Source organism: Calidris pugnax, unplaced genomic scaffold (genome assembly GCF_001431845.1).
Source record: "Calidris pugnax isolate Ruff unplaced genomic scaffold, ASM143184v1 scaffold82, whole genome shotgun sequence".
Classification (NCBI taxonomy): Eukaryota; Metazoa; Chordata; class Aves; order Charadriiformes; family Scolopacidae; genus Calidris; species Calidris pugnax.
In genome coordinates this window covers 553547-565079 of record NW_015090833.1, presented here as the reverse complement: position 1 = coordinate 565079, position 11533 = coordinate 553547, and the positions used below count along the sequence as shown (strand labels likewise).

General features: G+C 39.2%; 1 protein-coding gene across 1 annotated transcript; it reads right to left on the bottom strand.

The window, feature by feature from the left end:
- Nucleotides 1-3331: 3331 nt before the first annotated feature.
- UBE2J2 (ubiquitin conjugating enzyme E2, J2) lies at nucleotides 3332-10845 on the bottom strand. Its single transcript, XM_014941472.1, has 7 exons — nucleotides 10613-10845; nucleotides 8041-8171; nucleotides 7778-7818; nucleotides 6816-6918; nucleotides 6563-6701; nucleotides 6005-6085; nucleotides 3332-5145 (listed from the first exon to the last, which is right to left on the bottom strand). Exons 2-7 carry the CDS (start codon nucleotides 8169-8171, stop codon nucleotides 4861-4863), a joined length of 780 nt encoding a protein of 259 aa, XP_014796958.1. The 5' UTR covers nucleotides 10613-10845; the 3' UTR covers nucleotides 3332-4860.
- Between the last annotated feature and the right edge of the window lie 688 nt (nucleotides 10846-11533).

Sequence of the window (11533 nt, the reverse complement as noted above, 5' to 3'; positions counted from 1 at the left end):
GCTTAGGCGACTTTTACATTGAAAATATGATTTTTTTTCTGCTTTAAGAAGTAAGATCTCGCTTTTGCTGGGCAGGGAAAACAATATCATCTTGCATACTCTTTATATTGCAACCCAGTCACAGGAAGACAAGCCACCAATAACAATAAATTAGCACCATGTTATTCAGAGACATCAAAAAAAAAACTTTTTGAAGCACAAGACTTCAATTAATAATTCTAATTACAAATTGTGACCTTGCTCTTCTGAAGAAAAGACAGCTTATCTCTTGCTGACTGCTTACACATCTAAGACAAGTTGGTAAATCCAGGAGATGGGCAAAAGGCATCTCTTTTCTCTGTCCTTCCGTGTATGGGAGAGTTTCCCATTTAACACTGGGCTAGATAGACACTATCAACACCCATGGCCAGTTTGAAGTCCAAGTACTTGTGCAAACACAACAGGAGGGATTTCTTTTTCCTCCAGGATTTGTCTAGGTAGGGGCAGAACGATGCCTGTCCTCACAGCAAGAATCCTGTGACTACACGGAAACGAAATACAGCAATAAAGCTCCCCTCATCTGAGCAGTTCCTCACCAACACAAGCATGAAACAAACCTGAAGCAGGGCAACAGACAAAATGGAAAGCACTAAGTCGTAACAATAGAGTGCAAAAGATCTCCAGCCCTGGCAGATGTCAGTCAAGCAAAAAAACCCCTCACCTCTGTAAAGTTATAAAGAAATTGCTATTAGAAACAGCTATTTTTTGGATACACATGCACACAACTGGAATGCCAGCCCAAAATCAAATTCTGAGAGTCAGAAGACAGCCTCTGAGTAACACTTACTGCCTTAAACAGAACTGCAGCTGTCTAGGTATCACAGAAGTAGCTATCTAGGTGGTAAGAGAATGGCAGCAGAATGAAGTCAAACCATACTCAAACAGCATCTGCCAGTCAGTAGCAAGGTCCTGATCTACCTCCTTCTTCAAACACATCATCACTGTTGGCTACAGACAAAATGGAAAGCACTAAGTCGTAACAATAGAGTGCAAAAGATCTCCAGCCCTGGCAGATGTCAGTCAAGCAAAAAAACCCCTCACCTCTGTAAAGTTATAAAGAAATTGCTATTAGAAACAGCTATTTTTTGGATACACATGCACACAACTGGAATGCCAGCCCAAAATCAAATTCTGAGAGTCAGAAGACAGCCTCTGAGTAACACTTACTGCCTTAAACAGAACTGCAGCTGTCTAGGTATCACAGAAGTAGCTATCTAGGTGGTAAGAGAATGGCAGCAGAATGAAGTCAAACCATACTCAAACAGCATCTGCCAGTCAGTAGCAAGGTCCTGATCTACCTCCTTCTTCAAACACATCATCACTGTTGGCTAAAACAGCAGAACAGCATCTTAGAGCAATTCCATGTGTCAGAGAAGGTACTGAAAACAGACACTGCACTGCAATGACAGTTGTGACATTGATGTCATTACAGAACAAATAACTCTCTGTAAAGGAACTGCATTATCAAACAAAAAATCTAAAATAATTACTACTTGTAGGTCTTCCTGGAGGTGTTTCACCACAGATGTAAGGGATACCAAACTAACTTGAGGGAAAAAAACATCCAGAGGTGAGAGAAATGCAGTTTTGCCATAGTTCTTGTTTTATAGTCCACATATATCCAGTTTTCTTCCCAGGGATTCCTCTCCCAAAAACAGTCCCACAGAAAAGTATCAATTTTATCATGAATGTTTATTATGAACAAACAACTTTACAATGCAGTCATTTCTACTCCTCAGTACATGCTTCAAGTAAGGTAACTTCATCACCTTGAAATCTTAGGGGGAGAAAAAGTTACGGCTACACACAAACCCAGGATTTTAAAAACCAAGAGATCTTTAAAGGCGACCACTGAGGTGTCTTCTGAGTCAGGCTGCAAGAACTCCCCACCAACTGCAAGTAACAACCCTACAGAAACCTCTGAAATTGCAGCATGGAAGTGAAGGGCCAGACGTTTGTTCCAGTATCACATACTGAGGGAGAGCTCTTTGTTTGATTACATTAAGTAACGCGCTGCTTCAGGGCATGATAATATTTTTGCATGGCAAAGAATGATTTACTCCATCTAATGACTTTGGTAACAAAAAGATCAGATGCTGAATACTATTATAAATGCTTAAAAAAAAAAAACAACACAAAACAGTAAAACCTACACAAAAGGGAATAAATCTTCTGTTACCAAAGGCAAGGAGCAAGGAGATGTATTAAAAACTTGTAAGCCATAGGTGCAAGGGTTCAGTCAGCTACCAGCTACTGCTCCTAGAAATGACTCCAATCTTTCTCTGAATCCAGGATACTGAAGGGAAACTGCAATTGGAAGTTCTGTTTTGTTTTTTAAATACAACCAATCCTCAGAAAAAAAAAAAAAATGCAGCATGTCCAGGGTTAACCAAAGTTTTTTTTGTTTCCAATCGTGGCACTTCCTAAGAAGAAGACACCCGCCTTCAAATACTTGGGTGTAACTTAAGGCCAACTTGTCACAAAAATAAAATGCCTTTTATTCAACATCTCCAGATTTTACTAGTTCTTTTACCCTTCACAGAAGATGCAAACACACCATGCCCAAGGTCTCCTTGCCTTTGTCTTCATTTATGTGGACAAAAGAACTTCCAGAAGAGAAGAAAATAAATATAGATAACCAATTCTAAGCTTCTGTCTGTAGGCAATGTCAATGGTAATAAAAGGCATTGCAAGAACACAAACATGTTTGAATGATGCTAAGAAATATGAGGCACAACAGCCTCAGCTACAGGTCCATATGCTTCAAGAAAAAAATACCAGTCTGACAAACCCATCCTGAAAATCCTATCACTGCAGGAAGGACACCACACTCCCCTTCCTCTCCAGCACACCCCCAGACAGACACAACATAGTTGTTTCTAGAGGTGCTTCTCTTTTTACAAGAGCTGATTAAGCACATACAAGAGGTAAATTAAAAAATAGTTATAAATAAGATTTGGTAAAACCACAAAATAATAATAATAATAAAAAAAAATCAAAGATTTATAAATACATCTGAAAATCCAGCCTTTTCCAAATTCCATCCCCACATCCCATCTCCTCCTTCCCTTCCTTACCTCAGTAAGAACTGCTTTAAGATTTCTTTAGTATAGAGCTGTTCTGCTATTTTGGTAATTCCTACCTATTGCAGAGAATTGGTCACATTTATTGATGCTCTAAGCTGCATGGCTCATGGGTTAACAATACATTTTTGCTTACAATTCAAGATACGAAAGAGAAGCAGAGAGAGAGAACAAATCTGAAAGGGAAAATAAAAACAGTTTCAAAAAAATTCTTAGATACATGAGGTAATATTTATTTGGGCTCTTCACAATACTTGAAATAAGACTATACAGTTAGATGCAGAGCTTTTTTACCCTGCTATCACCTCTGACAATTTGTTGTAGCATTAACAGTGAGCGGGTTCTTCCCCAGTTGACTAGGGATCACTGTCAATTATGAAAGGCACAGGATGTTTGCCTCTGATAAACAAAGCATTGAGAGAAAATTAAGCAGGGGGCGGGGGGGAACCAAGCAAACTCAGTTAAAAAAGTAATTTCAGACTTTTGAACTACCCTAGGAGTTTTTGTGTTTATCCACAGTCCTGTAATCCCATGAACAAACATCAGTATTTCAGTCATCAATCATCTGAAAGGGGAACAGTGATGAACTCACACCTAAAAGAAAAAAGCTTCTAGAATCTCAGAAGAATGAGAAGGGTTTGGGTTTTGGTGGTGGTTTTTATAAGAGTTTATGAAAATCTTCAAGTAAGCAAGCAGAATTAATTTTAAGGGTTTACTTCAGCTACTGACACTTCAGATTAATTCAGTTGACTCTGAAGAAGCTGGTTTGTTATTCAGACTCATTTGTCTTTTTATCTCCACAAGGGCTAGGGTTACTTCATTTCCCAAAGCCCAAGAAATCCAGAGAAGATTTTCTGAATACACAATCAACTCTCCATTGGTGTGTGCAGTTTTATTATTTTTTTTCAACAGTGGCACCTTGTGATCAAAATTAAGTATTACAGCTTTCAAATAGAACATCTCCCAAAATGGAAATCTCTAAGTGAACAAATCCGAAACAATACTGGATATGGGTATACCCCCCTAAAGGCTGATTCAAATGCTTTTTTTCTTACTAATCATTCCTAAAGGCCAACAAACTGCACTTCTTTTAGCCCAAATAAAACCTTCAATTACATTGTGACAATTTAGACAACACATTTAACACACACAGTGTTATCTTCCCACTCATCTAATCGCTACTGACTAGATATGTGATGATGTTCATTCTATTTTAAAAAAGAAACCAGCAATCTTCTGTAGCATCAATGTTCACATGAATCAAACCCTTACCAAGTCCACATGAAAGCTCTACACGAATCATTTCAACACCTGTACAGACTCTTCCCTAAAGAAAATAAAACATGATATGCATAAACTGTGAAATTTTAAAAACTGTTCAATGAAGTAAAAAGCCTTATTTGCTTCAGGTTTTCAAATTTCAAATAACGGATGGAGAACTGCTATAAAAATCAAAGCACTAGAAATGTCAGCATCTCATCAATAATGCTTTGACTTGTTGGTGAGCCACTACCAGAGAGTAGCGAGGACAAGAGGATCTGTGAGTAGAACTTCTTTTAGTTTTCTGACTAATGGAAACTACTCCATTTCCCAAACAAAACCCATGAGCCAACCAAAGTTTTACCTGCAACTTGGTAAAACAAATATTTTATCCCAGTGTCAGAGTCAGATGCCCCAAAAGAGTCCCAATCATTCTGCAACTACCACTAATTTGGTCTTGGATTGCTTTTTATTATCCTCATTCTTGCGCTATGCTTCTCAGTACATACTTGACTGTGTAGGCAAAGGCTGCAAAACCAACTATAACAAACAAGTTCGCCAAAGCTCCGCCTAAAAGTCCATGGTTACGGTTGGCCTGTTGGAGCCCAGGATGGTTGGCAGGTGCCAGTGGTACGTGCCCATTCAGAAGGGGGATCCCGTTCTGACCGTAGTGTGCTTCCCCGTCAGGGACAACATCTGGTAAAGGGAGGGATGGAGGTCTGTTATTGAGCTCTTCTTGTGCTTTCTGTTTTTGTTTGATCTCCTGGAGAAAGAAAAAAAGAAAAGTTGAACAGCTGGAAGTGAAAGCGTCGAAGCTATCGGGTATTTTGAAGAGATTTAAGAACCTACATAACTTTAGGAAAAGGATTTGGTACACTTCTTTACATTGTAGGTCCTTTAAACTAAATTAACTGCATTACATTTGTACAAACTCCCCAACTTCTTCCAAAGTGACCTAACTTCAGTAGTTGACACTAACAATCATTTGGCTAAGTTTATTTTTAGTTCAAACATACATTTTCTGAGAAGCATTTTTTTCAGAAATCAGAAATTCTTGCATCAAAAGTCTTGCGTGTGCAGCCTGTCTGGAACACAAGACGTTCAGCTGTTCCAATACAGGGTGATATAAACTGTATTAAACACACCTACATGCTTAGCATTGTGCAAGGAAGATACATACCCCCCAAAAAATAAGTATCTCCCATTCTCAGAAGTTAATCAGGAAGAATATTAACACTGTCTTAAGGATAAATAAGAAATCTAGGATATTGATAGAACAAGTCCAGATATACAAACTCAGGAAAACACAGCATACAACTGTAAAATATTGAGAACACAACCATGTCTGCGGCACGTACAGCTCAGTTAAGGCTGTGACACAATCCTAAATACACATATTTGATTCCCTATACAATGGATCTTTGTGCAGCAGAAAAATAATTCCAGTTCAAGATTCAAGGTTTTAATTTTTACGCATAACAAAAGCGCCTATTAAAAGGTTTCCAAGACTGACAAAAGTAGCTACTGTCTGCGAAAAGACCTAAAAAATTATTTTACAGATTTACACAGAGAAGCTGAAAAACTACAGGAAACCAAATTATTGCACGGATGAATTCCCTTACCTCCACCACTTCAGGGAAGAGCTCGCAGAAGACTTTATCTTTTAAATTAAATGCTAAGCTTTGTGCAGCAAGCTGTCTTTTCTGTGGAGGAAACCAAAATCATCAGCAGTTGCATATAAATGAAGTTAATACACTTTAACTCAACTTCTGATTATCTCCCCACAAGGATGGTGCAAACGACCAGCCATGCAGTTTCTAACATTTAAAACTTCACACAACAGACATTTCTAGACATAAATTATGTTCTTAATTCTTCATCTTCTGGGATGAGTGTTCTGTGTCAGTGTGCCTGCTTGGCAGACACTTCAAAAGGAAGGAAGGAGAAAGAAAGTCCCAACCACACTGTTTATTAAAAGAGATTTGAAGTTCTCTAAGAAATCCTCTTCCCATGCCCACGCTACTTAAAATCAAACCAATTCATCTGCCTGACATCTATAGTAGGCAACAAGGTATTCATTTATGAGATATCTAAACGTGGCTGCTGTTGTTTAAACTTTGAGGTGACATTCAACACTCCCTCAGCTGACAAAAGGTACAAGCACAGAGGCTGGAGCTTACTGTGAACTCTGACGTCTCGATGCTGCCCAGGGTGGGGCCCTTCTCCACCATAAAACTAAGAAGGCCCGTCAAGATGGTCGAGACTGACCAAGCTGGATTCCATGTATCCGGGTGGAAATCAGTGATTGAAAGACACAACCTTCAAAAGGGTAAAACAGGCAGTGTGTGTTATTTTTTGCCACTAAAATTATTACACATTCTATATATTGCTAAGATGGTGTTAATTGCTTAAGTGTTAGAAGAAAATCCTTACCTTGTGTTACACTTAAACCTTCCATTAGGTGTAATCATATAAATACTAGGAGGTTTAAAAGGGAATTCTCTGGGGAATATTAGCTTCCCATGATAATAGCCACCTGCATTACATAAAGAGATGAATTACTTATTTTGCATGAAGATGAAGTCCTAAGCTGCTCCTCAAAAGGCGCCAAATAAAACCTTTTACTTGTCTCCTTCTCCCCCTCACACTAAAGAGATCAAGCTCATCATCCTGTGCCTCTAAAATACAGGAATAACGATGCACACCTGCATATTTGCTTTGGAGGCAATTCTCTCACATGCTTATTACAAACAGTGCTTGCTGCTGTCAGGTCTGTAATACACTTGAGGAAAACCAGCCAAAGTGTATTTAATAGAACACAAATAGATTAGTTTTCCAGAAACACAGCTAACTGCAAATATAATCCTATGAAGAATCCGACTTCAAAAAGCATTATGTGAGAGACTCCAGAAGACACTGGGAAATACAACAAATTAATAAGGCTTTTACATTCCTCGCTTTCTCCTGAGAAATTCACGAAGAATATATGCCCCAGGTCATGGAGAACATTTATGTGATAACAAAATGGGGTTTTTTTTAAAAATTATCTTGGACTCTCACATCTAAAGTGAGTTATCTGCTCCAAGACCTTTAGCAATTACTCAATAGGAAGTTATTGGTCTTCAGGTTAACCTGAAAGTTTTGTTAGAATCCTCGATAACAGAAAAATTACTAATAGCCAGGTTAACCTGAAAGTTTTGTTAGAATCCTTGATAACAGAAAAATTACTAATAGATAGTGGTAGCCCACAAGTCACTGACAGCTTTGAAACTGCACTAACAGTTTTTAGAGCTATTTACAGTAGTTATATTTTTGCCCATTTAAGCAGTAATTACTCAAGCATCCCAATCACAACACAAAGTACACCCACGCTTTTGCTACATGCTAACTTTTACCTTCATAAGGAGTCATTTCAGGTCCTCGTACAACATAGTGCCTAAAGAGGGAAATTTAAACAGTATGAAAGCCATCACACAATCCACCATCAATTAATTCCTCTAGAAAAATAAGAACCTATATCACTTTAGCAAAAGTTTCATACTCCACCTCCCAAAACCAATATTCTCATACAATCTGTAGGAGTGAGGGAGTCAGACTTGATGACCTAGAAAATCTTGTTCTCTCCACAAGTGCGTGAACAGTTCATTCTAATTCTTACCATTCAAGGATATTAGATGGGAGGGGCTCTGCACAGATATAAGGCACTGGATCTTTCTTAATTCGAAGGTAGTCTTGTTTAAGTCTCTGTGTTGCTGTCGTTGGTGCTCTCTTATTACTGTTGTTGCTCATCTAGTTTTTAGAAAATATATACAAACACAATCTCAATACAATCTTAACAGACACAGGGCTACTACGCTTCATTCAACACAGCTCCAGAGTTTTGCAAAATTTACTTTACACAGCCTCTTTTTTTTTTTAAATAGAAATTATATTACCATAACTTTTAAATAGCAAGAACCATGCAAAATTTTAACCCACTAACACACTCCCAAGAGACTCTGCATACTGCCAAAATGGGAAAATACTCCCAGAACACCACTGTTTAACTACCCCAGTGAAGTGCTACCCTCAAAACATGCTACACTGAAGAACCCACTTGGCCTCTTAATAACCAGCCCTGTGTTTAGGCTGCACACACATCATTATGACACTGTTTCAAAAGGTTAGGGGTTTTTTTCTACTAATTCATTTCCCTATTCAGTTTTAATACCTATAATGTAAATTTGCCCGTGATTTAAACTCATTTGCTGTTTCTGCATATAGAGTTATTTGAAATAAATAACAAATTAAAAAAACCCCACAATAACCTTACTACTGACTTCGAGGGCTGCACACACATCATTATGACACTGTTTCAAAGGGTTAGGGCTTTTTTTGACTAATTAATTTCCCTATTCAGTTTTAATATCTATAATGTAAACTTGCCCATGATTTAATCTCATTTGCTGTTTCTACATTTACAGTTATTTAAAATAAATAACAAATTAAAAAATCCATAATAACCTTACTACTGACTTTAACGTGGAGGATTTTAAATTAAATCTGCTGCCTGCTTACGAGTCAGTTGAATTTACAGAAGGGAACTTCTGAGCCAGATTATTCTCTTCCAGATAAACAAAGGCCTCATCCAAAATGAGACAAGTCAGTGTGGAGAAAGGAAACTCCACGCTGCTTACATACCAATTAACAACTGCTATTTAACTCACTTTTCCCCCAGAAAGGTAGCAAGTTACTTAGAAATCTAATGAAGCACAGAGAGGAAAGATTTTACAAAAAGCTTGTATAAAGAGATAAGACAATGCTTACAATATGACAGCAGCATTTGACAGAATGTGAAGAAAGGAAACTCCATGCTGCTTACATACCAATTAACAACTGCTATTTAACTCACTTTTCCCCCAGAAAGGTAGCAAGTTACTTAGAAATGTAACCAAGCACAGAAAGGAAAGATTTTACAAAAAGCTTGTATAAAGAGATAAGACAATGCTTACAATATGACAGCAGCATTTGACAGAAGAAGTATATTAAATACCTATAACTTTTTCAATTCTTTTAGTTCAAAAAGGTAGCCAAGTACCATTCATTAAGAATTAATATTCTAACCACAAGCACCAAATCCATGTGGCCAAATACTCTCAAAATAAACACATTTGACCCAGCTTTTGTCAGAATCACTGTAAATCGTTGTTTAAAACACACAGTATTTTTTTTTTGGAAGGAAGTCGCACATATTTTTAAGTCACGTCACTTTTCCCCCAGAAAGGTAGCAAGTTACTTAGAAATGTAACCAAGCACAGAAAGGAAAGATTTTACAAAAAGCTTGTATAAAGAGATAAGACAATGCTTACAATATGACAGCAGCGTTTGACACAAGAAGTATATTAAATACCTATAACTTTTTCTATTCCTTTAGTTCAAAAAGATAGCCAAGTACCATTCATTAAGAATTAATATTCTAACCACAAGCACCAAATCCATGTGGCCAAATACTCTCAAAATAAACACATTTGACCCAGCTTTTGTCAGAATCACTGTAAATCGTTGTTTAAAACACACAGTATTTTTTTTTTGGAAGGAAGTCGCACATATTTTTAAGTCACGCCTCTTGAAATCATAAAATTAAGAATTTTCTACAGGAGTCAGTTTTAACTTTGAAACACAGATTAAAGCATATCTTTTTAATTTAACACAATTACTTGGTTTTTAGCCTTGCTATAGGACACCTCACTCTGGACTGTAAAAATACACTGAAATATTTAACAGCACGATGTATAGCTATCGGGTTCTTAACTCAAAGCCTTATCTGAAAGAACATTTCCATCTTAGACGCAGAAGCTAAACAGCAACCCTTACAGAAGCCACGACCGCAATCCCCTACAATTACTTGGTTTTTAGCCTTGCTATAGGACACCTCACTCTGGACTGTAAAAATACACTGAAATATTTAACAGCACTATGTATAGCTATTGGGTTCTTAACTCAAAGCCTTATCTGAAAGAACATTTGCATCTAAGACGCAGAAGCTAAACAGCAACCCTTACAGAAGCCACGACCGCAAACCCCTTTTCCCACCGCGACAACACAATTTACCAGAATCAAGCAAAAAAAAAAAGCAATTCTCCGGGGTTTAGGCAGCCGAGCACCAGCAGCAGGATGCTCCCAAGCCCTGCTGGTTCCCTCTTCCCTCAGCTCCCTCACGGGCTCGTCCCGCCGGCCCAGGCCCCACTCACCTCTCCCTGCTGGTGCAGGCCCCTCCACGGCCGGGACGCCCCACCTGCCTGCAGCCGGCGGCCAAGCGAGGGAGGGGAAGAGGGGAGGGAAGGAGAAAGGGAAGGGAAGGGAGCGCCACAGGAGAGAGCGGGCAGGGCAAGGCCGGCGACCCCCCAGCCTCCCCGCTGCGGCGCCCGACGCGGCTCCCAGCCAAGATGGCGGCCCGGCGAGGCGGGGCCAAGGCACCGCTGGACTCTGCTTCCGGGAAGGAGCCGCCCCGCTTCCGGGACGGCAGTGCGTCAGACGCAGCTCAGCTGACTTCCGCTTCCGGCCGTTACCATGGCGGCCCGGGGGCTGCTGAGGGGCCGGGCGCGGCCCGAGTCCTTCGCGTTGAACGTGTGGATTTGTGTGTTTTTTTGCTGTAAGGCTCCTCTTTTCTTCAGATTCCCAGTGTTCGTAAAATGGATAAATCCAACCTCGTTTTCAGTCACTCGGCCATTCACAAAGACAGTATGTTTTGTTCCAGGATTCCAGCGGTAGGCCCGTAAAAATACAACAAATCATTTTGTGTATGATATTCCTGCATTTGTTCCTTCAGTATTGTTTAAGAAGAGAAAAGCGAGTTACTCCCTTTCAGTCAGGAAGCCAAACGTGACAGGAAGGTATAGTGTCTATTCACTTTTAATTTAATACGGCATATCCAGATCGGTTGAAGGGAAAAAACCTGCAAAATCTTTCTCCTTTGAAGGGAGCCCAGAGTTCTGCTCTGTCTTGGCTCAGTGTCGAGCACAGTGGTGCACAGGCCTCTCCTTTAAGGGATTATGGGAGATGCCTACACTTGAAAGATTAAACATTTTAATAACATGGGTGTTGTGGGGTGTTTTGTAAAACACTAAATTCCACCTGGCCTTAACACCATTCTTGGCACAATAAGCGTGTTG